We start from the raw sequence: 27,849 nt of genomic DNA, 5'->3' as shown, positions 1-27,849 counted from the left end.
GAGACGGACAGGGTTAGGGGGGGTGCGGGCAGGCGGCGGGGACCCCGGGTTACCGCCGGCAAGCCGGCGGGACCCGGGGGAACGGATCGAATCGCCGTCGGAAGGGGACGCGCGCGCCGCTCGTGCGCGCGCGTCCCCTTCTCACCATCGCCATGGCGCTGGCGGGGGATGGCGGCTGGCGACGCCAGCGCCATCCCCTGCAAAGATGGGACCTGACCCATCTGTAAATACATTAGAGACTGTACAAAGAAGAGCAACTAAAATGGTGCATGGCCTACATCACAAAACGTACCAAGAAAGACTAAAAGATCTTAATATGTATACTTTAGAGCAGAAAAGGGAAAGGGGGGACATGATAGAAACTTTCAAATATATCAAGGGCTTTAACAAGGTACAGGTGGGAGACATTCTTCACAGGAAGAGGAGCAACAGAACACGAGGACATGCACTGACACTACAGGGAGGAAGATTCAGGGGAAATGTGAGGAAGAATTTTTTCACAGAAAGAGTAGTAGATAAGTGGAATAGCCTCCCAACAGAGGTGGTAGACGCAAATACAGTAGTACAATTTAAACATGCTTGGGATAAGCATATTGATATCCTTACAAAAAAATAAGGATCAAATATGGTTTGAGGTAACAGGTTTAAAACAAGGGGCAGACTAGATGGGCCAAGTGGTTCTTATCTGCCGTCAAATTCTATGTTTCTATGTAATTGCATCAGTTTAGTGGCAGTGCAGGACATTGGCCGAACTTGGAACACCGTGTACAGAGGCAATCCTTTACAAAGCATGGTTTTACCTTGTAAATGATTGCCCCTTTAAAAAAAAAAAAAAATACCCAAGCTCGGCTGATCTCCTGTACAGCCGCTGAACTCAAAAGCGTATCTGTCCCGTCCGGGAGGGTAAGGAATATAACCTTTATAAAATTACAGTTTAAAACCATTAACCCCTTCGCGACATTTGACGTATATATACACGTCATGGCCGGGATGTACTTCCCGACACATGACGTATATATACGTCATGACTTTAAACTGTCACCGCGTCTAGGGACGCGGTGACAGAGGGACGATGTCTGCTGTCCCTGACAGCAGACATGTCCCAGCATGCCCGGGGGTGGCGGCGATGCCTTCCCCCCGTCGGCGATCGCTGCGATTGGCTGTTCAATGTGAACAGCCATTCGCAGCGTTTTCCTGTGTTACCGGCGAATCAGACGCGAATTTAGACGCTCGGTAACACAGGGATCAATCACCGCCGGGTGTGAGGGGGCGTGAGGGTCACCGGTGATGACCACACCTCACCCCACCTGCCCCCAAGGCTGTGATTGGTCCGTCGGACCGACGGACCAATTACAGCCATGGCGCGTGATTTAAACTAACGGTGACTGCGCTGCAGACGCTATTCCGGTCTGGAATTGCGTGCAGAGCGGTCACCGTGCCAATCTGTCGTGATATACTGACCTGATCCTTGCCTGATACTTACCTGATCACCGCTGGTAGCGTGCTGCCAGCAGCTGGATGCTTCCTGGATCTTGTGACTTCCTGTGTGCTGCTGCTGCAGTGTCATAGAGTGACAGATAGTGACAGAGAGTGATAGAGAGTGCTATATTTTGTGTCTGCTGCCCCCCCTTTTGTGCTGATCAGTATATCTGTGCTGATCAGCAACTTTTTGGGGGTGCAGGTTTTTTTTTTTATATATATATACCTGTCAGTTGCACCAAAGGTTGTGCTGCCTGTGCAACTGACTGCTGCCCCCCCTTTTGTGCTGATCAGTATAAATTAACTGATCAGCAACTTTTTGGGGGTGCAGGTTTTTTTTTTTATATATACCCTGTCAGGTTGCACCCACAGTTGTGTGCCTGCTGCCCCTCACTGCTAATCAGTGTTGCATCACTGCATCACTGATCTGCAGTTTTTTTTTTGGAGAGTGCAGTGGGGTTTTGTTTTTACACCCACGTTGCTTTTGTGGGTGTCCTGTGGCCGCTGAGCGCTGATCAGTGACGTACATCACTGAACAGCATTTTTGGCACAGGGTTGATATAATTTTTTTTCTGCAGTTTTTGAAATGTACACTATACCCCTAGATGAATTCCCTGAAGGGTGTAGTTTGCAAAATGGGGTCACTTGTGGGGGGTTCCACTGTATTGGTGCTTCGGGGGTCTTGCTAATGCAACATAGCACCCACCATTCATTCCACCAGAATGTGTGCTGCAAAATCCAAATATCACTCCTTCCCTTCTGAGTCCTGCCATGCACCCAAATGGTATTTTTTGGTCACATATGAGGCATTGCCGTACTCGGGAGAAATTGGGGCACAGATTTTGGGGTGCTTTGTCTCCTTCATTCCTTGTGAAAATGAAAAATTTTGAGCCAGAACTGCATTTATGTGTAAAAAAATGTAATTTTTCATTTGCACAGCCCAGTTGTATCAAAATTGGTGAAACCCCTGGGGGTTTGAAATGTACACTATACCCCTAGATGAATTCCCTGAGGGGTGTAGTTTGCAAAATGGGGTCACTTGTGGGGGGGTTCCACTGTATTGGTGCTTTGGGGGTCTTGCTAATGCGACATAGCACCCACCAACATTCCACCAGAATCTGTGCTGCAAAATCCAAATATCACTCCTTCCCTTCTGAGTCCTGCCATGCACCCAAATGGTATTTTTTGGTCACATGTGAGGCATTGCCGTACTCAGGAGAAATTGGGGCACAGATTTTGGGGTGCTTTGTCTCCTTCATTCCTTGTGAAAATGAAAAATTGAGCCAGAACTGCATTTTTGTGTAAAAAATGTAATTTTTCATTTTCACAGCCCAGTTGTACCACAATTGGTGAAACCCCTGGGGGTTTGAAATGTACACTATACCCCTAGATGAATTCCCTGAGGGGTGTAGTTTGCAAAATGGGGTCACTTGTGGGGGGGTTACTAACTTTTAGCATCTTATGGTGCCTAAAAAATAATCTCATAAAAAGGAGGCTCCAAAATCAAGTAGGTGCTCCTTCTATTATGAAGCCTGTGGTTTGGTCAACGTGCACACTAGGGCCACATATAGGATATTTATGAAAACAAAAGAATTGGGGGAATCAATTTTTAGTCACATTTCTCTAGTAAAATCTACTGTGTTCCTTAGAAAAATGTATTAAAATTGCAAATCTGCAAAAAAAATGAAATTTTGAAATTTCACCTACACTTTGTTTTAATTCCTGTGAAACACCTAAAGGGTTAACAAACTTCCAAAATGCTGTTTTGAATACTGTGAGGGGTGCAGTTTTTGAAATGGCATCATTTATGGGGGTGTCTCACATACAAGTCCCTCAAAGTCACATCAGAACTGAACTGGTCCCTAAAAAAAACAGTGTTTGAAATTTTCTTGAAAATTTGCTATTCATATTTTAAGCCTCCTAGTGTCCAAAAAAATTAAAAGGAGGCTGAAATAATGATGGAAACATAAAGTAGACATATGGTCTATGTTAGTTATTAACTATTTTGAGTGGTATGATTATTTGTCTCACAAGCAGAAAATTTAACATTTTGAAAATTGCTAAATTTTCCATTTTTTTACGACATTTTGGTATTTTTCACAAAAAAACACAGACTGTATCGACCCAAATTTACCACTAACTTGAAGTACAATGTGTCACGAGAAAACAATCTCAAAATCACTGGGATAAGTAAAAGCAAAAAAAAAGTTATCCCCACTTAAGTGATACATGTCAGATTTGAAAAAAAGGGCTCTGTCAGGAAGGCAAAAACATGCTGCGTCAGGAAGGGGTTAAACATACTACTACAGTTATCAAAAAGGTTAAATTAATTTTCCGCTTCGCTCACTGTGCTTTGTGCTACTGTTCCCAGTCGGATTCCACGTTCCAAGTATAAAATAAGAATTTTAAACCGGTGGGAAAAAAAAATAACCAAAATGTATTTCAAAATATTGAATTTCAAGTTTATTTTGAATATTATATAAATATTAATTCATTTCAGTTTCAAATTTAAAACAGGCTGTACATAAAAAGGACACATTGTACATAACAATCATACCATAAGGCACACACATATATGGCAATGCGTAAATACTTACTACGCTGTGTACGGGTGCTCAATACAAATCCAATCATTTGTGTGCGTATTATGCGACAATACACACAAAAAAAATTTAAATATATCAACCCAGCAATTTAAAAATGAAAATAATTTTCAAGGATTTCATTGACCTTATTATTCAGAGTTTCAGATTATTATTTCTAGGCATAAACTAGGGGAACTTTTAGAAGAAAGGACCGGTACGGATGGTAGCGTTCATTCTAACACCCCGCACTTCCAAAACACGTTCACAGTTACACTTTCCTACATGTGGTGTCACAATGCTTCTAGCACAGTCTGGTATGTATTTTTGCATTGAAATACAGACCAGACTGTGCTATAAGCACCACAGCAGAGTGACACTCCAGAAAGGATAAGTTTTGCACAGGAAAGCGCAGGAACGAACACTTGGACTGTATGAGTAATTCTCATCATATCGTTTTTTTTTTTTTTTTAAAGCCGCAGGGTTAAAATACAAATCAGAGCTGGATTACTTACAAGGAAATCTGTTCTCCTGATAGTGCATGCCAGGTTATTAGCAGGTCAGCTATAACTACTGCACCCGTCTCCCAGTAATGTACAACTAGTTCTCCCTAACACTGACAGAAAGACCCAGAAACAAGGAAGCAACAAGCTGCAACCTCGGGGCCGGACAGAGAGCGGTTACAGATGCGTCCTTATACATCTAGCCGCAGCGCGGCATGCCAAATCCAGCTCTTGAAGCTTGGATGGTACATTGCAGCACTTCACGTACATATTCAGACATTCCAGGTGCGTACGCACTAAATGACATTATACATGATATGCTCAATAACTACCAGTCATAACACTTTTGTGCTTAGTGTGTACTTGTTATGGGGTTATATCAGCTTCTAATGCTAAAGCGCGGAAATAGCGATTCGGAGATTTCTGTGCATCTGCGCATGCGCTTTAACTGCAGAGCCTTAGTGACATGGCTTTGAGAATGCGTGGTCCAGACATTGCAGGGTGTATCGTAGCTGCTGCAACCAAAAACATGGCGCCCAGCACCAGCCTTTGCAGCCACCCTAGTGATATGAGTGCATTGCTATCCAACAAAACGGTCACATTTCTGCAGTGGTATTGAGGGGAGGGATCAAGCACGCTGGCCGGTCCCCCTGCATGCTAATGATAGTTGTAGTTTCGCGATTTCTTGCAAAGCTACAACCGATGCAGGTTTAGGCCCAATATTGTTAATGATGTGCGCTCCCATGGGTCATTAGTAACCGCCTCTGTTTTCTGTACATGCAGCTTAATTTTAGAATATAGTCAACAACGGCTATAATCCTAGATGCGACCGCTGACCGCATCTAATGTAAAATCGTTCAGCATGAACACACTATATCATTTGTCTGTAAATTTCAGGAATTTTAAGAGAAATCATAAGCGATATTGTATCGTATGCAATGTCGTCTAGTGTGTACACACCTTTAGTGTGACACAGATGTACAAGTGCGATATAGATTACATTAATCAGCATGTTATCCACGGGACTCGTCTCATTCTGCCAGACGCTAGAAGATTCTCACATGATCAGACAGCACGTGGGAGAATCCCCAGGAGAGGCTGTTAGGAATGACTGCAGAGGACACGTTTGTATATACAGGGCCTGTCTCATTTCATACAGCTGTGTTGGATCTCGCTGGTGAGGAGACAGTCCAGATAAAGGAGATTCGATGTACACATGGTTGTCCAAAAGTCTGTTACATAGGGAACATTCTAAAATTAACACTTAGTTATTGATCAGTTGATTTGCGTTGATGCCATTTATCGGCTGGCCTGTTACACTTCTTCACAAATATATCTGTAAGCTGGCACAGTGCTGCCCACGTCCCTCTTGCCAAGTTTCCTGAAAAGTGCACACAACCTTGAAACAGCGTCTGTATCCAGGCATGTTAGGTCATTGATACACTCTGCCTTCCTTAACGGGCATCTGTGTTCCGTGAATCAAGTAGCATTTTGTTAAAAAGTATTAACTCTCCCAATGAGACTCCTGCGCTTGTAGCGTTCAAGAAACATTTGCATAATTGATACGGGCAGTGGGAGCAAGCGATAAATAATGTGCAAGGAGGCTGCTTGTGTAATTAATGGGTACACGGTAGAGCTCTGAGGGGAGTACACCCGCGGGGGCTGTCCTGCCTATGGCCCCAACTGGTTTGTAATTCTGCGTGTCTGGCTCAGGTTCTCCTGTTATTGGAGTCGGCGGTCGTTCCCGATTGCAGGAAGAAGGACCCCATAGCTAATCCTCGCTGCCCACATCCAGCTTTCTCTGCGATACGAGTAGTGGTCCCTGAGTTCCTCCGTCAGAAGCAGCAAAACCCATGGGAGAGGAGGTCAGGCCCCCCGGGGTGTGGAAGAAACTGTCTTTGTGTGGTTGCGATCCTTTCGGGGTGAGTGGAACGCCAGACTGTGAGCGGAAGAAAAGAGGAGGAGTCAATCATAGTCTAGAGAAAGATGGTATGGGATCTCACCAACGCACAATGTAACAGATATATACAGTCAGAATCTACATTTCATATAACAAATATGTTTCCACCCTCATCTCAAGGGATACTGTAAAAGGGGCTCAGACTCAGTGACCAATTGCGGTATTCTGTGCTCAAAGATACGCCTGTGTTACACACAGATATAACGAGATACATACCTGCTGCAGAGTATATAGCGGGATATAAGGGATGGGGGACATGTGTTTGAAGTTTAACACTTGAGCCGCTGACAGTTCCTCCGGAGATCTCCCATTTCTGGGAGATATAGTAACAGACTGGGAACTGCCACAAGGTGGCGATATCAGGTCTTTGTTCTGTAGAGTGAAGTTGAATATTCCGGGATTGGGGCTCTGGCAGGAGACGCTGGGGGAAGTCACCTGCTGCCCGGCCTGGTTCAGGACTGGAGAAAACATGAACTTCAGCGGTACCATTCCTGGAAGGGAAATAATAAAGGAATTATACCAAGATCTGGCTGCTCCTCTATATGGCAGGACTATAGATCTGGGCTGAGGAACACCAAATGAGGCCTCAGCAGATCCCAATCATGTAAATAAATGCTACCACACAGGAGCGCCGGTAGTGGCTACACTAGCGAGCTCACATCTGTGAATGCCGGTAGGTCACATAAGTACGTCCAGCCGGGAAGGTCTTACCTGCCATAGGAGAAGTGAACATCTGTTGGCCTGGAGGGGAGGATGTGGGATTTTTAGGAGATTCATTGCCCACCTGCGCCAGCTGTACGGGGATTAGATACCCAGAAGGGATCATCCGCTGTAAGATGATGGAAAGAAGAGAGAAGTCAAACATGGTTTCCTTTCCCCTAGTTCTGTAGCTCTGTGTCATGGTCCCTTTAACTTTACACATGATGATTCTATTACATCACTGGATCAATCACCCCAACAGAAGAACGGTGCATCCAACTCATGGCACCCTCTGTCTCCCCATCATTCTATGCCTCTCCCTAGTCACTCTCCGTCTCCCCCTTAACCCACTGCATCTCCCTAGCTAATCTCTTCCCCTCCCTGCCAGTGGGAGAGGCAGGGGGATGAAATCTGCTTCCCCAGCCTCAACCCCTCGCCCTGTCATTCACAGTCACCCTCTGCCTTCCTATCACCCTCTTTCACCCACCGCCTCCCTGACATCTCCAATGCCCTCACAGCATGTAAAAAGATTATAATAATTTAAAAAAGCCAGTACATTATAAATAGAAAACACAGTATCTGTACTAAATAAAGTGCCATCCCTGTGTTACAGACTGAGGCAGACGGTTTTTAGTCTGAATTAAACATTAATCCCCCTAGGAGAAAGGTGAGCTCCTAGTCACCACCCCCCCTCCCCTGGGACGAACCTCAGGCAAATCATCCATCCCAGAGCATTTAATCCGCTTGGATCCGGGATCTGGAACTTTCCCAGAACTTTTCTCGTGCCCTGACTCATTCTCAGCAGTCTGATCCGCAGCCGGTGTCTTCCCATCATCTTGCAGCACATTCTTCTCCCCCAGGACAGTGCCATCAGCACACAGGACACCATGAGCAGCAGCGTCCGTTCTGCTATGCGGAGACTGCAAATAGACCGTGTACGTGGCCGGGGAGTTGGGGCGAGTCTGAACGAGAGGCAGGGCCTGGTAGAGAATGGGGCTGATAGAAGATTGCTGGTTCTGAGGTTTCATCATGAACTTGGTATTCCCGTTAAGGATCCCCCTAGACAGGCTGAGCTTCATCTTCTTTACATCCCTGCAGCTGGGAATATAAAGCAGAAGCAAAACCATACATTAGACATAAACTACAATATACCACAACAAGTGCCGTGATTGGTCACATGACCCGCAGAACAAACACCTGTTCCTGGCAACTATCTGCCAAACTCACGCAGGGAACAGTCTGTACAACTGGTAAAGGTCAGGACTTACCCCGCACCCCTAAAGGTGGCCATACACACGCAGATTTATCTGCAGATCTGTCTGGTTGGAACAAAAACATGGTTATGGATGAGAGTAAAATGACAGTTGACCATTTGCTTTGAAATGCTGGAAAACTGACAAACTGTCACTCATGCATAACCATGTTCTTGTTCCAACCAGCCAGATCTGAAGATAAATCTTACTAGTGTATGGGCACCTTTACAGCGTAAAACCGAGGGGGCTGGCTCAGCCACTGGACATCGGCAGGAAATGCTAGCTACTGATTAGAAGTATCTCTTATATATTTAGCCAGATCTGTCACTCAACCCCTGTGGAGAACGTTCCTGTGTAGAACAGTTTCACTTTCATGTGTCTGACGTTCCACCCCCTTGACATCACCTCCCCCCGTCCAGCCAGGGCTACAGTACACGCCCACCATCCACCATTACTCCACAGCCACCATCCACCATTACCTACCCTCTGCCAGGACCCCCGCGACCCCCCTCCCGCGATTCGCGGGACCCCCCGCGACCCCCCCCTCCCGCGATTCGCGGGACCCCCGCGACCCCCCCCTCCCGCGAATCGCGGGACCCCCGCGACCCCCCCCTCCCGCGATATGCGGGACCCCCCCTCCCGCGATTCGCGGGACCCCGCACACCCCCTCCCGCGATTCGCGGGACCCCCGCTTTCCACCCTCCCGCAAGTCGCGGGACCCCGCGACCCCCCCTCCCGTTATTCGCGGGACCCCCGCGAACCCCCCCTCCCGCGATTTGCGGGACCCCCGCGACCCCCCCCTCCCGCGATTCGCGTGACCCCCGCGACCACCCCGGTATCCGGACTATTGTTAGACAGCACTTACATCGACAGCCATTACATCGACACCATTAGTTCGACACCTCAATAGGTCGACATGGTTTTAGGTCGACATGGTTTTAGGTCGACATACCATTAGGTCGACATGTCATTATGTCGACAGTGTCTATGTCGACAGTCAAAAGGTCGACACGGGTTTTTTCACTGTTTATTGAGCCGACAGGCGGTATTTCATGCCCTACTATCCACTAGGGCGTGGTGGGAGAATAAAATAGTGTGCAGAGCGCAGCGAGGCACCGTGCCCGAAGCATAGCGAGCGGCTGCGGTACACTTCAAACTGTGTCCATGTCGACATTTCGGCCAAAAAACAGCGAAAAAACCCATGTCGACCTAATGAGCTGTCGACCTAATGAGCTGTCGACCTAATGAGCTGTCGACCTAATGAGCTGTCGACCTAATGAGCTGTCGACCTAATGAGCTGTCGACCTAATGACATGTCGACCTATTGAGCTGTCGAACTAATGGTGTCGATGTAATGGCTGTCGATGTAAGTGCTGTCTAATATCCGTCCCAGACCCGACCACCCCCTCCCGCGATTCGCTGGACCTCCGCGACCACCCCCTTCCGCAGATCGCGGGACCCCAGCAACCCCTCCCTCCCGCGATTCGCAGGACCCCTGCATCCTCCCCTCCCGCGATTCGCGGGACCCCTGCGACCCCCCCTCCCGGCATTAAAAGGGCCCCCCGCGACCCCCCCCTCCCGCGATTCACGGCAGCCCCCCCTACTGTGATTTGCGACCCCCCTCCCGCAATTCACGGAACCCCCCGTAGCGCCCCCCCTCCCGCGATTTGCGGGCCCCCTCGGCACTTCTCACGATTTGCGACCGCCCCCTAATTCACACATTCGGGGACCCCACCTCCCGCGATTCATGCCCCCCTCACGCAATTCACGGCACCCCCCACACCCCCCTTCCTGCGATTCGCAACCCCCCACGACCCCCCCTCCCGCGATTCACGAAACCCCCCGTAGCGCCCCCCTCCCGCGATTTGCGACCGCCCCGTAATTCACACATTCGGGGACCCCCCCTCCCGCGATTCATGCCCCCCTCACGCAATTCACGGCACCCCCCATACCCCCCTTCCTGCAATTCGGAACCCCCCACGACCCCCCCCTCCCGCGATTCACGGACCCCCGCACCACCCCCCTAATCCCACCCTCCCTTGATTCACGCCCCCCTCATGCAATTCACGGCAACCCCCCACACCCCCCCTCCTGCGATTCGCAGCCCCCCCACGACCCCCGCGATTCATGACCCCTCCCGTGATTCACGGACCCCCGCACCACCCCCCCTTGACTCACGGCACCCCACGCGCCCCTCCCGCAATTCACGGACCTCCGCAACCCCCCCCTCCCGCAATTTGCGGACCCCCCTTCCCACGATTCAAGCCCCCCCGCGCCCCCGCCCACGATTTGCGGACCCCCGCCCCCTCCCGCTAACCGCGGATCCCCACACACCACCCACCCTCCCGCAATTTGCAGACCCCCCAGACCCCCTTCCGGCAATTCCACCCCCCAGCGGACCACCGCGGCCCCCGCATTTCACGTACCCCCGTGACAATGAAGGGATCCTGTACCACCACAAGCAGGTACCGCCCCTAGGTGGGAAATCCGGCCCTGGCTGCCGCACTGCAGGTTTCCCCACTGCCCTCTGCACCAGCGCCACAACTTTTATCAATGTCTTGCCCACATACCACTATTATACAGCCTCCTGCTCTCATGCACGCTCACTCCCTCCCAGTGGGAGGAGACGCTCACCCACTGCCGGGAGCTGCATACTGTCCCCCACCCTCCTCCAGTTCTAGGGATGCCCATCGACCATCAATGATTTTCAAATAATCGATGGTTTATGGCCGATGTTGAATACTTTTGCCATCAATGTGGGAGGACACTGCCCTGCCTCCTGTTCTCCTGCCCCGTAACTTCCGACAGTGGAGACCCGCTCACCCTGTGTTGCCCACATTCCCCTATCATGCTTTACCGCCCAGCCTCCTGCTCTCATGCACCCTAACTCCCACCCAGTCGGAGGAGACACTGACTCCTGTATTTCTGTGCTGCCACGCTGGACCCTCACCCACTGGCAGAAGCTGCACAGTGTCCACCACCCTCTTTAGTCCCCCGTATGCCCACACACCCCTATCACTACCCAGCTTCCTGCTCTCCTGAACCGTAACTTCCACCACTGGGTAATCGCTGACGCTGTGTTGCCCACATACCCCTATCGTGCCTCATATCCCAGCCTCCTGCTCTCATGCACCCTAACTCCCACCCAGTAGGAGGAGACACTGACTCAGGGCCACCGTCCGGTACTCCTGTGCTGCCACGCTGGACCCTCACACACTGCCAGAAGCTGCAATACAGGGCATCTTTCATACAATTCTAACCATATTTCTCACAATACAAATGTTCACAAATTAAGGGGCGTAGCCCCTTACGCCGGTGTGAAGAGCGCCCGTAGGGCGCGATGAATCACCTAGTTATTTATACTAATCCAACTAGAAGAGCCCAAGAACGTTTAGGCACTAGTGGGGGAGGACTTGGGGTTAACCTGTGTGGGAGGAGAAGATTAGGCTATCGTCAGGGCCCCTGTGGAGATTTACATGATCAGGATTCCGGGGTCAGTTTTAGGACTGCCGGCACCCTGAGTAATGCTGCCTTATGCGGTATATAGTACAGTATATTATCACCAGGAAACAATCCACCTACTTGGTCTGATCCAGCTGCTCCTTGCAGATAGCTGCCAGCTGAGACATCTTGCTGGAGGCAGCAGCTGAGTCGCCGCAGTCATCTGCTTCACAAAACAGAGAGGGAGGGTGTGAATAAGGAAAAGGAACCCTATCGTTATCATCGTAAAGATCACAAATGGCAAGACGTACCGCGCTTTGTAGGGCTGCTGGGGGCGGAGTTGATCTTCCGCCTATCATTGTCAATACTCTTAGCCAGCTTTATAAGTGACTGGTGGCGAGTGAAGTTCTGTTTGCCACGGGGCGCGAAAAGATTCTTAGCGCAGTTCTCCTTCGGAGATCGCAGGTCCAGGGCTATGGGGGTTTGCGATGTGGGATTAGGTGCGGACTCTGGAAGATAAATTGGGGATCCATTAAGTAGAGCAGCATACAAATGACGCTATCATTAAGACAGATGTATTAAGCCTGCTGCAGTGATAACGCAGCAGTCAGCTCCTAACTGTTATGTTAGAGGCTGGGTTTGAAAAATAACAGTTTTGAGCCAACCACAGCCCTGTAAAAGCACTGGCTTATCAGGGATTTTACTTTGCCTGTCTGATGCAGTTGAAACAAAATTCACAATAAGTCATGAACTACCGGTGATCAATGATCTCAGGTTATTGGACACCACCTTCTGTGTCGGCTGATTATGCACACACTTACTGCATGCGTGTAACTGTCTACATTACCTGCCCATCCTAGAGATGATAAACCATCCCCAATGTATCAGTCATATTACAATGCGGAGGTTTCCTAGGCACAAGAGAATCCTATTATCCAACAGAAACAAAGCGTCTAATGTTTATTCAAATGATCGCTCCACCCAAACAGTTTACAAATAGTCTGGTCCTAAAAGCTTACCCGCCTGGGGTCCGGCCTTTTCCAGGCATTAGTCGCTGCCCCAGTTGCCAGTGTGTTGCCTACAGGCAGTCCAGAGAGGTCTGGTGACCGGGTACTTTAATACCACACTAGCAACAGAAATACACGGAGCAATAGAACGCCAGCAACAAAAGTTCTGGACCCACAAGATATCCTCTATGGAAGTAACAATCTGGGATACATCTGTATGGAGTATCTACAATTAAATTATACTTTATTCCTTTACTTCACAGGTTAGAGAATTAATATAATGATTTGACACTGTTACAGTGCAACACTTTGCCAGGTGAGACCAATTATATGAGTATCAAGGGTACAAAGATTCAGGAGTACCAAAACCCCAGGCCATCTATAGAGGAGGAGAAGGTCACCTACACAGTGCGTAATGTATATTCCATTTATTTCTCCCAAGCAGGCATGGCCGGCCAGCCACCCCCCCCCCCCCCCCCCTTCCAGTAGTCCCCAATCCCAATACCTTGCGGTTCTTTCAATGTTTCGGGTCCCGTCCATTGAAACGCCGGCTTCCGACCCCTCTCTTCAGTAACATGGACTTTCTTTATAAGGTTCAGGCTGCTGAGGACATTCGCTATATCGTATAAACGTCTTATTTTTGCTGTGAATGAAAAAAAAAGATAGAGTTTACAAGATTATACGACAGCACTTTACATGACTTTTGTACATTAGAATGTACAGGGTACATCATCATGTTGGGGGGGGGGGGACACGACACCCTTCCCTTCCCAGCTCTCCTCTGTGCCTGAATGCACAGCCAATTATACAATGACGCAGCGTACGTCCATTCTGTGGCACATAGCGTGTTTAAATTAACAGGTTTAACCCCTTCAGTTGTATTCCCGAGAATTTCCCGGGTTATGCTTCAGTGCCTAGACTGGCAAGCCCGTAAAATTCTCGGGATTACCACTGTCTGATGTTTAGTGCCGCTAAGCTCAGCGACCAGCTGAGCGGTGCTGCCCGGCTCCGGCTGCGCAGCACCGCCTCTTCCCCACCCTGCGGTGTAGCTTGCCAACATCACGCCGCACACAGCCAAGTTGCCGGGGGTAGTGCTCAGCGGTGCTGCCCGGCCCCAGGAGAGACGTGGTGGTTTTTTTTAGGGAGTGCTACCTAAAACCCACCACTGAAGGAGTTCAATTGTATTATATGTTGAAGTTTGTTTTAAGCATTTCCTGCAAAATGTATAATCAGATTTTTACTACCAAATAAAGTATGAATACGTCCATTTTACAGCCGATTACTTACTCTTAAATTTGCTTTTATCTAAATCATCAACTTGATCCTCCCCAATGAGAATTCTGGCAGCTGTATCCAGGCTGACGATCTGCGGCGTGGACACCAGGAAGAGCATAACGAATCTCTGGCTCATCACTCGTAACGACTTCTCCTTCCTGCTGTTCACAGAGGCTGGGGACAAAATAACGATCATGGTCAATAGAACGGGTTACACTTTGTTCCTATAGCGGGGATGTTTGGTCTAAGGGGGCAGCACATGTATAAACGTAAAGGCGGAGGTTGCATGCCCTTTTTTAAAGCTACTGCCAACAGACACACAGAAGGCTATAGCCGGTCCTGTCAATTATAATACCTTACATGGGGCGGGGGGCACAATTTAGCTTGGACTGTGGAAGTACACTTCAGGCCAGTTACCCTAGCTGTGAACGATGTCACGAGCAGGTCTATATGATGTTGCCCCCAGATACAACCCCATTTATATAAATGGGGGTATATGAATTCCTAATCCCCACAGTAAGGAAGAAGGCGGAGCAACGGCAGATGGGCAGACTAGCCGGTATACCACGACATTTGCCTCCGGTTCCCTTCCACGTCAGTAGAACCTTACCGGCTCGGAACTCCAGTCCAGGAAGCTCCACAAAGCTGATCTCCACTTGTCTCATCGGTGACTTTGTACCCAGGGCATCCTCTAAGGAATCCATTTCTTCCTGCTCTCGCTTCTTCAGGTGGACGATCTGTTCTGCGTATTTACTCTCCACGCCGACTCGTCGCAGTGCATCAAAGGTTTTGCTGAGGTTATGGCGGCCATGCCAGATGTACTTGTTCTTGGCGAGGCGACTGACCATATGCAGACTTTCCAGTACATTAACGATGTCGTATATCCGCCTGCGTTCCACATCTATGGGCAACAAACTAGTCAGTGATGACCCGGTGACATCACAAATCAGAAAGTGAGAGGATTTGGTAGAGTTTCCTCAGGTTTCTTTTTTTTATTAAATCATTTACACTGAACTGATCAAACCAGGTTGATTTTGCCTTGGAATTCATTTCGGCTTTAAGAAAATGGGAAAATCCCATCATACCATGGGTAATACCAGGAGATGATCGGTGGTCACCGGCGATGATGCGGGAGTGCGCATCACTGATCATCGCTGGGCCGTACACACTGGTAATACCAGGAGATTATCGGCGGTCACCGGCGATGATGCGGGAGTGCGCATCACCGATGGGCCGTACACGCTGGTAATACCAGCAGATGATCGGTGGTCACCGGCGATGATGCGGGAGTGCGCATCACCGATCATCGCTGGGCCGTACACACTGGTAATACCAGCAGATGATCGGTGGTCGCCGGCGATGATGCGGGAGTGCGCATCACCGATCACCGATGGGCCGTACACGCTGGTAATACCAGCAGATGATCGGTGGTCACCGGCGATGATGCGGGAGTGCGCATCACCGATCACCGATGGGCCGTACACGCTGGTAATACCAGCAGATGATCGGTGGTCACCGGCGATGATGCGGGAGTGCGCATCACCGATCATCGCTGGGCCGTACACACTGGTAATACCAGGAGATGATCGGCGGTCACCGGCGATGATGCGGGAGTGCGCATCACCGATCATCGCTGGGCCGTACACACTGGTAATACCAGGAGATGATCGGTGGTCACCGGCGATGATGCGGGAGTGCGCATCACCGATCATCGCTGGGCCGTACACACTGGTAATACCAGGAGATGATCGGTGGTCACCAGCGATGATGCGGGAGTGCGCATCACCGATCATCGCTGGGCCGTACACACTGGTAATACCAGCAGATGATCGGTGGTCACCGGCGATGATGCGGGAGTGCGCATCACCGATCATCGCTGGGCCGTACACACTGGTAATACCAGGAGATGATCGGCGGTCACCGGCGATGATGCGGGAGTGCGCATCACCGATCATCGCTGGGCCGTACACACTGGTAATACCAGCAGATGATCGGCGGTCGCCGGCGATGATGCGGGAGTGCGCATCACCGATCACCGATGGGCCGTACACGCTGGTAATACCAGCAGATGATCGGTGGTCACCGGCGATGATGCGGGAGTGCGCATCACGATCATCGCTGGGCCGTACACACTGGGCGGCTTTTGAGTTGAAAGCAGCTTAAACTGCAAAACTGCTTTCAGCTCTGAATCTCCCAGTATGTACTGTATGGGCCTTAGGTCTGATGTAGCTCCACACATAAATACACATTAAAGCAAACTATAAAGAATAAGTAATCGTGTGGGTAGCTGGCTAGACTCCAAGAAGGCCAAAACTACAGACGTGAATAGGAGTTCTACTTCACAAGGGATGTTGCTATGGGTAACCAATCAGAACCTACTACTTATCTATTATCTTGTAGAAGGTGCAAAATAATTATTATCTGATTGGTTGCCAATAGCAACATCCCATGTGAAATAAAGTCCCATCTTAGTAAATTTCCCCCAAAGTTTTTAAAACAAGAATGCTGACATCACGTTAATTAGCCCACATTCTCTGAGGGGGCACCTGCTTAGCTCACACTCACTGCAAAGGGACTTATCCTGTCTGTGACACCTTAACAATAAAAAAAATGAAATTTATGGGGAAGGGCGCCCCATTTTTTTTTTTTATATTCTTTGATAGATTGTATTCACCTAGAACAACCCAATTCGCCAATAAACATGGCAGAGCAGCACCCCCTAGCTGTATACAGTGTGAACAGCATTCTACACATTCCATCTTCACATTGCTAGTTAGGAATTTCACACTACCAGAGTGTGATCAAGCAAGCACTAGCGTCAGGGCATCCTCAATGTAAGCATACGGCTACCAAGCCCCGCCTTCCCATAAGGGCTGAAACGTACAACTACTGGTTTATAGGCTCCAGCCCATTCCTAGAGCATGTGAGAAATAATGGTCTATATGGAACTAAAAGCGGAATTAGTGGTCATGGTAACAGAATCATTTTGTGCACCAGGTTATAGAAAGGGTTCTTAGTATGTATAAACTGTATGAACAGAAATGTACAGTATAAAGCACTTGTGGGTGATGGGACGAGACAGTCTATTCACTGGGACGTAATTTAGATAATAAAATTCACTCTTGTCTTATGTTGCTTAAATGTACTAAACCGAGTTTTAGAAGCGAGAGATGTTGCCCATAACAGATTCTACTTATTTATCTAGCACCTTCTAGAGCAGAGATGGAAACCTTTGGCCCTCCAGCTGTTTTCGAACTACACATCCCAGCATACCCTGCTACAGTTTTGCTATTTGGCCATGCTAAAATTGTAGCAGGGTATGCTGGGATGTGTAGTTCAACCACAGCTGGAGGGCCGAAGGTTCCCCATTCCTGTTCTAGGACGTGCTAGATAAATGATAAAGATAATGGCTAGAATTTGATTGGTTGCTATGGGCAACATCGAACACTTCTAAAAACTCACTTGTGAGCGTTTGAGTTTTGTTTGTAAAACACAGAACAGGTTCAAGAAGTACTTAAAGAAACACAGTATATAGGACAGTACTCACGTAGCTCCCCGGCCACCTCATCTAAGCATATGCTGTTGTTAATGGCTGAATTGGGGTAATCCGGGTAACGTGCCAGAAATTTATGGCACAACAGTCCCAAACTCTTTTCCTTGCGACTTGGGAGGGTTTTTTCAAGTTCGTCACCTGAAAATTGTTCCTGTGAAAGAACGGAAAAACAACCATAAGTTTAATGTAAAACACACATAAACCTGTAGATCTAGAACGTCATCTTCCGTCCTGACAGCTTTAGATTTCCTAATCAGCAGACCTCCCTCTATTGGGGGGGGGAGACACCCCAGCAGGGGTGTTTGCCAACACATTTCACACAAAAGGAATCACACACAGTGCAGGAAAAGGACATAAATGACCCAGGGGACTGTCACACCAACAGGTGGCTGAGATGGTGGCTGTCTGTGCAGACAGGTGGTCGGAGTAACTACTTCACACAAGGTGCTGCCCAGCAGCTGTACAAAGCACTCGCAGGCTGGTGTCACACAAGCACTAACATCCTGAATACATTGCAGCTGGTGACATGTGGAATCAGGTGCTCAGCTGCAGCTTTGGGGACACGATGTAGCACAGGCAGACACACAACTAGTGAACTGAAAAATGACTGCACGTCTGTACTTTCCATTATAATACATAGAAATAAAATAAGCGCTCAAAGGATGTCCTTACCTCCAATATCTCACGCTCCCTATTCCGGATGTCAGGGCTGGCCGCACTGATCAGCATCTTCAGATTTGCCGTTGGCGTCCATGGATCGCTGCTGCCTTCACAAGGCTTTGTGGGAGTTTTGAGGTTGGCAGCATTGGGCTGTATCTCCGCTAATACGGCGGTGGCGGGACGCTTCAAGGGTGACAGCACAATCCTCTTGTTTAAATGAAAGATCGAATTTTCCTGCAACAACGGAGAACAACCGTTACATAAAATCACACTACATACCGAACCATTAACCCAACATGTCGGCAGTGTCGCTTCCTACCAACCTTCATGTCGTCCTCCATAACGCACGAGCGGGCGGAATCTCCCCAGGTAGGAATATGTTCATGTGCCTCCTGCAAAGAGACAGAATGAAACAATCATAAACTGGAGGTAGAGAGGTACAAAGGTCGCCGGGCATTAGAGCAAGACCACAATGGTTATTTTACAAGGTTCCCCCATAATATAATCATATTAAAGGCCACATCTGCACTCCGAGTGCCCTGGTATAACCAGTTAGTAATTACAGATTTGATGCCATGATTTGTGCAACCTGATACTTTGTAGCCCTTCATGAAATGTATAAAGTATAATAAATACACATCCAAATGCACACTTACTGTACTATCCCTTTAAACCTGTGCACTAATGAATTACACAGGTTCTGGGGCTGGCTGAATTCAAGTCTGGTTAACCTGGCTCTAATCATCCCCAGAACCTGTGTAATTAGTGTCCCGATTTAAAGGGATAGTACGGTATGTGTATATATACATACAGTTACTGGAAATAGAGCGTCATGTCACCGTGCTCTCCCTGTCTATCAGCCAGCAGTCACCCGCCCCGGACCCCCGGCTCACCCGCCCGAGCACTAGGAAGCCTCCAGAGTTAAAGAAACCGGAGCGCGGTGCAACCTATCACGACTGTACTTTCAATGACCTCAGCCAGCAGTGATGAGCGCGGTCGACCAAACCCACTGCAGCCGCCCCTCTAACTTCTGCACCAATCACTGGGCGAGCAGCGGACGGGGCGTGGCAAGAGACCGGAAGAAACGTTACATCCCGAAACTGCAGTTTCCCAACTTTAAAATTGGCGCCGGGAATAGGGCGGGAAGAGTGCGGAGTCTGCGGGCCGGTGCCGGGGACAGTGCGGGGTCTGCGGGTCGGGGACAGTGCGGGGTGTGCTGCGTGCGGGACACACACACACGGACACACACACACACACAGACATACAGCCGCTTGGTCAGGCTTTTATAGGTGAAGGGAGTGGGACAGGTTTCCACAGCAAGCAGTGAGTGTCACAGGCATAAGAAATGAATGAAATATTATATCCATGATGTCACTCACCAGATGCAGAACTACAGATTGTAACAAAGTATTTACTTCGTTGTCCAGGGGGTCAGTGGTCCAACACATACAAAATATTGACACATGACATGCCGTATGTAGACATGGGGTTTTTCACGTTTTATCTGTGCCGACAGGCAGTATTTCATGCAAAAAACACGTGAAAAACCCATGTCAACCATATGACCCTGTCGACCTTCAGTGGTCGGTCTAATGACCCATACCCGTCAAGGTACAAAAGTAAAGCCCCATACAGACTAGAGGATATAGTTTAAGAGATCGCTCAGAAAGGGCTTTGTGAGTAATACAGTATCTGTTACTATATCCCCTAGTGTGTACACTAGATATTGTTAATGATGCACAATCCCGCGCATTGTTAATGACCCCCACACCTCTTGGCTGAACGGGTGTGGTATATGGTCCCGACAGTTGGGATCCCAACAGTCATTAGCCCGACTGGCCGGACTCACACAGCGGGGCGAGCTAGGAATGGCCATCGAGGATTCAAAATCATCGATGGTTTAGGCTGATGTTGAATACTTTTGCCATCGATGGGGGAGAACCAGATGGTTTCCCTACATCGATGGGACAGCAAATCCGATGTTCTTTTTTTAAAGTGCCTGCACACGCAGCATAGCTCTGTCCGTGAAGCCATGCCCACGTGTTTTGATTGGCCCACAGGCCAATCACTCAAATATAATAGATGACCATCGATATGTAAAACTGGCAAAGTCACCGATGGCCAGTCACTAGGGCGAGTGCAACAAAGCCCCTGGACTGTCGGGATCCCGACTGTCTAGAAACTGACCGGCACCCGGCTGAACATCGGTCGATTTCCCTATATAGCCAACAACCTGCATGTTCATATTTCCACCGGGGATGTTCGCACGCATGTGGCGCTCCCATCCTCGGCCCCAGGAGAAGAGGCGCTCCAGCGTGTAGCAAGCGTCTAGCTCCGGCCCCCACCTCTCTCCCCTCACACTGGCTCAGCCCACAGCCACGGCTCCAACCAAGGCCCCAGACACGCAGGGCAACTCCTCAGTCAAATAACATGCTGACAAAATGGCCTGTTAGGCCCTGCTGCTTCATTGGAAGTAGCTATGACCAAGATGGTGCCGCTGATGGCTGCCTAGGAGCTGTGCAGCTCAGCCAAATATATGTTTCCCATGTCCGTGTCAGTCACCCTTCCCAGGTATATCTGTACTGTCACAGTTTACGTGTTACCTAACTGGTTGTTGCTCAGCAATCCATCTGTAATTCCTAGTATATGCAAGTATACCTGGCCAAATAAAGCCAATTCTGATGTTCAGCGGTCCCTGTGCAATTACTGAAGGATATCGTTTACAGATTTCATTCTGGGGGGAGATTTTCTAAGCTAAAAATGAGGTAAAACCCCAGTTATCTGGGTTTTTTCCGCATTTTGGGATGCACTAAGCATCCCCCGCAAGGTTACCGCGCAGGGGGGCATCGCCAGAAAAATCTGGTGATGCCCCATAGAAGCCTATGGTTTTTTAACCCAACCCACAGCCGCCCCGCATCGCCCCCCACCTGTGTCCGGAGAGCACAGAGCTGTGCTGCCCGGACCTGTGACCTCCTCCTCCTCCTGCACAGGGATGCTAATACACATTTTACCAAAGCTATGGAGTCTCCGAGTGCCTTCCTTTGCGGAATTATATATATCGTGCAGTGAATGATTACCGATATACTGCGCATGCGTCTGGGCCACAGTGCGCAAAGCCGGGGGATTAAATCCTGCTTTTTTTTTTTTTTACTTCACAAGGCGTCTGGGGGCGGTAACTGTTTAGTGGGTGTGCTAAGAAAACAAAGCGTGCCCAAGCATTTTAGGGGAGGGTGTGTGATGCCTGTATCCATTGCAGCCACAGAGTAAGTCCCTGGCTGCTGAGCTTGTGATGCCTGGTGGCCAGTGGGGAAATCATTGGATGGTGAGGCGGTTACGATGGGTTTTGGACATTTTCTCAGCTGAGAATTCTTCAATGGCCTACACATTTATTTGCAAGGAGGGATATCATCTAGCAGGGCGGCTCATAACTGATCACTGCTGAGTGACCTAGCAGCGCCCAGATCTGAATTGGGCCCTATATTTTATTTACAGCGTCAGCAGATTCCGTTACAGCGTCTTATATAGCGCAGCAGATTCCGTTACAGCGTCTTATATAGCGCAGCAGATTCCGTTACAGCGTCTTATATAGCGCAGCAGATTCCGTTACAGCGTCTTATATAGCGCAGCAGATTCCGTTACAGCGTCTTATATAGCGCAGCGGATTCCGTTACAGCGTCTTATATAGCGCAGCGGATTCCGTTACAGCGTCTTATATAGCGCAGCGGATTCCGTTACAGCGTCTTATATAGCGCAGCGGATTCCGTTACAGCGTCTTATATAGCGCAGCGGATTCCGTTACAGCGTCTTATATAGCGCAGCGGATTCCGTTACAGCGTCTTATATAGCGCAGCGGATACCGTTACAGCGTCTTATATAGCGCAGCGGATACCGTTACAGCGTCTTATATAGCGCAGCGGATACCGTTACAGCGTCTTATATAGCGCAGCAGATTGCGTTACAGCGTCTTATATAGCGCAGCAGATTGCGTTACAGCGTCTTATATAGCGCAGCAGATTGCGTTACAGCGTCTTATATAGCGCAGCAGATTGCGTTACAGCGTCTTATATAGCGCAGCAGATTGCGTTACAGCGTCTTATATAGCGCAGCAGATTGCGTTACAGCGTCTTATATAGCGCAGCAGATTGCGTTACAGCGTCTTATATAGCGCAGCAGATTGCGTTACAGCGTCTTATATAGCGCAGCAGATTGCGTTACAGCGTCTTATATAGCGCAGCAGATTGCGTTACAGCGTCTTATATAGCGCAGCAGATTCCGTTACAGCGTCTTATATAGCGCAGCAGATACCGTTACAGCGTCTTATATAGCGCAGCAGATACCGTTACAGCGTCTTATATAGCGCAGCAGATACCGTTACAGCGTCTTATATAGCGCAGCAGATACCGTTACAGCGTCTTATATAGCGCAGCAGATTGCGTTACAGCGTCTTATATAGCGCAGCAGATTGCGTTACAGCGTCTTATATAGCGCAGCAGATTGCGTTACAGCGTCTTATATAGCGCAGCAGATTGCGTTACAGCGTCTTATATAGCGCAGCAGATTGCGTTACAGCGTCTTATATAGCGCAGCAGATTGCGTTACAGCGTCTTATATAGCGCAGAAGATTCCGTTACAGCTTCTTATATAGCGCAGCAGATTCCGTTACAGCTTCTTATATAGCGCAGCAGATTCCGTTACAGCTTCTTATATAGCGCAGCAGATTCCGTTACAGTGTCTTATATAGCGCAGCAGATTCCGTTACAGCGTCTTATATAGCGTAGCAGATTCCGTTACAGTGTCTTATATAGCGTAGCAGATTCCGTTACAGTGTCTTATATAGCGCAGCAGATTCCGTTACAGTGTCTTATATAGCGCAGCAGATTCCGTTACAGTGTCTTATATAGCGCAGCAGATTCCGTTACAGGGTCTTATATAGCGCAGCAGATTCCGTTACAGGGTCTTATATAGCGCAGCAGATTCCGTTACAGGGTCTTATATAGCGCAGCAGATTCCGTTACAGTGTCTTATATAGCGCAGCAGATTCCGTTACAGTGTCTTATATAGCGCAGCAGATTCCGTTGCGCTTTACAATTGTAAACAGAGATAAAACAAACTGGGTAACAACAGACTGACTTGGAGGTAGGTGGGCCCTGCTGCAAGCTTACAATCTATAGGGACATAGGAGGGAGACACAAGGACAGGCACCAGTAATAGCACAGCTTGGAGGTCCAGAAGGGACGTTATTTTAGACTCCTCACATCATTTTGTGCCTCCGCAATGCTGCCATGCATGTGCTGTCTGCTGACCACACATGTGATGTGAGGACATGACCATCTGCAGTAACTTGCTGGGGTCCTGTAATTATTTCTATTGTCTGATGGGGTCTCAGACAAAATAGTTTGAGGAACCCTGGTCTATAGGGATAAAGGAGGGAAACACAAGGACAGGCATCAGTAATAGCACAGCTTGTAGGTCCAGAAGGGAAGCTATATAATACATAAGTGCCTCCGAGGGTTATGCATGTAGAACTTACATATGATAGGCTTGCCTGAAGAGGTGAGTTTTCAGGGAACGCTTGAAAGTTTGGAGGCTAGTGGAGAGTCTTATTGTGCGTGGAAGGGCATTCCATAGGATGAAGTCCTGTAAGTAAATGGGAGCTAGTGATCCGTGCAGAAGAGAGATGCAGATCTTGTGCAGAGCGAAGTGCCCGAGATGGGAGATATTTTGTGAGAAGTAAAGAGATATATGCTGGTGCAGTATGGTTAATAGCTTTATATGCGAGTAGAAGTGTTTTATATTGAATATGTAATATGTAAAATACAGACAACTAATGGAAGGACCAGCAGAGCGGATCAGCAGATGATGAGCGTCTGCTCCCGGCCTCGCTCTCTCTATACACTACTACTGATTTTATGTATAAGGTATATTGGGGCAGATAAATACGAGGGTGATAAGGAGAGATAAACGTCCAGCCAATCAGCTCCTTACTGACTTTTTTCAAACTCAGCCTGTAGCATGGCAGTTAGCAGGTGATTGGCTGGACGTTTATCTCTATCTCCCTTGCATTTATCTCTTGTTAAGGCTTAATACATCTGCCCCATTGTAACTATTCCCCTTCTGCACCCAGACAACACTGCAGTCTCATTTTCCATTGGTCTGTGCTGTAGCGCATATTCTGTCTTCTCTCTCAGCAGCTCCAGCGTTTTCTTCTTTACCTCAGTAACTGATGCAAACGGGTTCCCTTGAGTAGATTTGACTTTAGGGAAAAGAAAGAAGTCACACAGTGCCAGTTATAGAGGGTGGTCTAGCACTGCAATCTGTTTCTTGGCCAAAAACTTCACTGAGAGCCGTGTGGGACCATGTGGTGTCTTGATGGTGGATGCAATAGAGAGACAAAAGAGGGACATTTACTAAGATGGGAGTTTTAAGATGGGATGTTGCCCATAGAAACCAGTTTCTACTAATTTATAGGGATGGTCATCGGTGCAGTGCCAATTATGGCAATACTGCAACCACCCATTGATAGTTATAAACTATGTGATGGATGACCATCGATAGTTTTACCTATCTATTGTCATCCATTTTCTTTGACTGACTGGCCCGTGGGCCAATCGGAATGTGGGGGCGGAACTTCATGAGTTTTGACACTGTGGATCACACTTTTCTCTTACAAACACTACACTCCCTAGGTCTTAATGATACAGCCGTTTCCTGGTTCACATCTTACCTATCCGATCGCTCATTCAGTGTTCGCTTCTCTGACTACTTCCTCTTCACCACCTCTGTCAGTCGGAGTTCCGCAAGGCTCAGTCTTCAGTCCTCTGCTTTTCTCAATCTATACTTCCTCTCTTGGCAAACTAATCAGCTCTTTTGGATTTCAGTATCACTTATATGCAGAGGATACTCAAATCTATCTATCAACCCCAGAGTTGTCACCAGTGGGTTTGGGCCGAGTCTCTGAATGCCTCTCTGCCATCTCATTTTGGATGTCTTCTCGCCAACTCAAACTCAATATTTCCAAAACAGAATTACTTATATTCCCAGCATCTAAGAACAGTTACCATCCTGATATCTCCATCGCTGTTGACAACTCGACAATCTACCCTACAAGCTTGTTGCTTAGGGGTCATCCTCGACTCTAAAGTGTTCTTTCTTCACCACATTCAATCTGTCATTAAATCATGTTACATGGATCTAAAAATATATCCAAAATACGACCCTATCTCACACAAGGCACTACTAAATCTCTTATCCATGCATTCATTATATCCTGCATTGATTATTGCAATAGTCTCCTAACTGGTCCTCCCAAGAACAGACTCTCGCCACTGCAATCCATTTTAAATGCTGCTGCTAGGATGATCTTCCTAGCAAGACGCTCATCGTCTGCTGATCCGCTCTGCCAGTCCCTCCATTGGTTGACTGTATCTTACTGTATTCAATATAAAACACTTCTACTTGCATATAAAGCTATTAACCATACTGCACCAGCATATATCTCTTTACTTCTCACAAAATATCTCCCATCTTAACCACTACACTCTACACAAGATTTGCGTCTCTTCTGCACGGATCACTAGCTCCCATTCTCTATTACAGGACTTTTATCGGGCTGCTCCCACCCTATGGAATGCCCTTCCACGCACATTAAGACTTTCCACTAGCCTCCAAACGTTCAAGCGTTTTACCTCTTCAGGCAAGCCTATCATATTTAAGTACCACACGCATAACCCTCTGAGGCACTTATGTATTATATAGCTTCCCTTCTGGACCTACAAGCTATGCTATTACTGGTGCCTGTCCTTGTGTTTCCCTCCTTTATCCCTATAGATTGTAAGCTTGCAGCAGGGCCCTTTAACCTCCAAGTCTGTCTGTTGTTACCTTGTTTGTGTTATCACTGTCTACTATTGTAAAGCGCAACGGAATCTGCTGCTATATAAGAAACTATAAATAAATAGTCCCACCGCCTCCAATTTATTGTGTGGTACGGTATTAAAGGCATTGGCAAAATCCAGGTAGACTATATCCACTGCACTCTCAATATCTAAGTTCTTGGTGACCTCCTGTATAAGCTTATAAAGGTTAATATACAAGAGATCCCTACACCCACCGAGTCACCTAGGAGTAAGCTGCCGCCCCGGGTATGGGTAAAAACCAGACCAGGACAAAACCCCCGGACCAGACATCAAACTCTGCATTTTGGAGCTTGTAGCGTCCAGTCCGGGGGTGTCCTGTCTGGGGGTTCTGCCGGTGACACCTGTCACCAGGTAGAGGAGGAGGGGTAGAATAAAGTCTCCCTGTATGGTCCGGGCATGTTGCAAAAACCGGACGGTCCGGACCACAGGCTGAGGCTGTAATCTCCCCTTCCCCATGTCCCTGATAATAGCTACCACAGGGACCCCCCCGGACAAGGGACCCCCCGAACAGGACACCCCCCGGACCGGACCCTATAAGCTCCGGACTGCAGATTTTGATGTTCTGTCCGGCGGTCCGGAGTCTAGTCCGGTCTGGTTTATCACATAGTCCCTGCCGCCCCCCCAGCACCCACGCTACTGTACTACATGGAATAAGGGTGTCCGGGGAGACACTGTACACAGATATACACACGCAGCACTGTACACAGATATACACACGCAGCGCTGTACAGTGCTATACACAGCGCTGTACAGTGCTATACACAGCGCTGTACAGTGCTATACACACGCAGCTGTACACAAATAAACACACAGCGCTGTACACCAATATACACATACACAGAGCACTGTACACCAATATACACATACACAGAATTGTACATCTATACACAGCACTGTACACCAATATACACATACAGCACTGTACACCAATATACACAGACATACACAGAGAGCACTGTACACCAATATACACACACAGAGAGCACTGTACACCGATACACACACACACACAGCACTGTACGCCGATACACACAGCACTGTACGCCGATACACACAGCACTGTACATAGACTCACAGATGACGACGGGCACAGGGCCGGAGACTCTCACCTCTCTCCCCGGACACTTATTCCATCTAGCGCGGTATCCCAGCTACTGGGGGCGGCAGCTTTCTTCTAGGTGACCCGGCGGGTGTAGGGATCTCTCGCTGAGTAACCCGGCGGTATAGGTATGGAAGGGTGACCCGCGGGCGTTGGGATTGCCGGGTGTTACTCTCCAGGGCGCCAAACCGAAGAAACTTTTTTTAATTTGCCACTTCTCTGTTCTGGGGGTGAGAACCAATCAGGAAAGGGCGACTCATCCAATCCAACCAATCAGAGAGCAAGATGATAAGAGGGCGGGGAAATGGCCTGTGCAGTGACTGAGTGTGACGTGTGTGCACTGTGCCTGCCTGTAGCCCTGCATGACTGTGTGGTGTGGTGTGGTGTGGTGTGGTGTGGTGTGGTGTGGTGTGCTGTACCTGTGT

The 27,849-nt window shown here is 48.5% G+C and overlaps 1 protein-coding gene across 2 annotated transcripts; it reads right to left on the bottom strand.

Annotated features, from left to right (window-relative positions):
- Nucleotides 1-3,915: 3,915 nt before the first annotated feature.
- On the bottom strand, nt 3,916-27,641 carry E2F8 (E2F transcription factor 8). Of its 2 annotated transcripts, none has more exons than XM_083164066.1 (13): nt 27,435-27,641; nt 18,736-18,804; nt 18,425-18,646; nt 17,747-17,903; nt 14,810-15,100; nt 14,212-14,373; nt 13,430-13,567; nt 12,229-12,426; nt 12,059-12,140; nt 7,931-8,321; nt 7,236-7,353; nt 6,741-7,015; nt 3,916-6,503 (listed from the first exon to the last, which is right to left on the bottom strand). In XM_083164066.1, exons 2-13 carry the CDS (start codon nt 18,751-18,753, stop codon nt 6,336-6,338), a joined length of 2,220 nt encoding a protein of 739 aa, XP_083020192.1. In that variant the 5' UTR covers nt 18,754-18,804; nt 27,435-27,641; the 3' UTR covers nt 3,916-6,335. The 2 variants fall into 2 exon arrangements, with proteins under 2 accessions (XP_083020192.1, XP_083020193.1); XM_083164067.1 differs by lacking the exon at nt 27,435-27,641 and adding an exon at nt 19,306-19,382.
- Between the last annotated feature and the right edge of the window lie 208 nt (nt 27,642-27,849).

This window comes from Crinia signifera, chromosome 11 (assembly GCF_055691185.1).
Source record: "Crinia signifera chromosome 11, ASM5569118v1, whole genome shotgun sequence".
Classification (NCBI taxonomy): domain Eukaryota; kingdom Metazoa; phylum Chordata; class Amphibia; order Anura; family Myobatrachidae; genus Crinia; species Crinia signifera.
Note: the sequence above shows the minus strand (reverse complement) of the source record. Positions and strands in the feature narration are given on the sequence as shown.

What these genes read in the sequence shown, in the direction of transcription:
- E2F8 (XM_083164066.1), bottom strand. An exon ending in AGATAAAAGCAAATTTAAGA is followed by an intron (nt 13,568 to 14,211) that starts GTAAGTAATCGG and finishes TTTCATTCACAG; the next exon opens with CAAAAATAAGACGTTTATAC. An exon ending in AACATTGAAAGAACCGCAAG is followed by an intron (nt 12,427 to 13,429) that starts GTATTGGGATTG and finishes TTTATCTTCCAG; the next exon opens with AGTCCGCACCTAATCCCACA.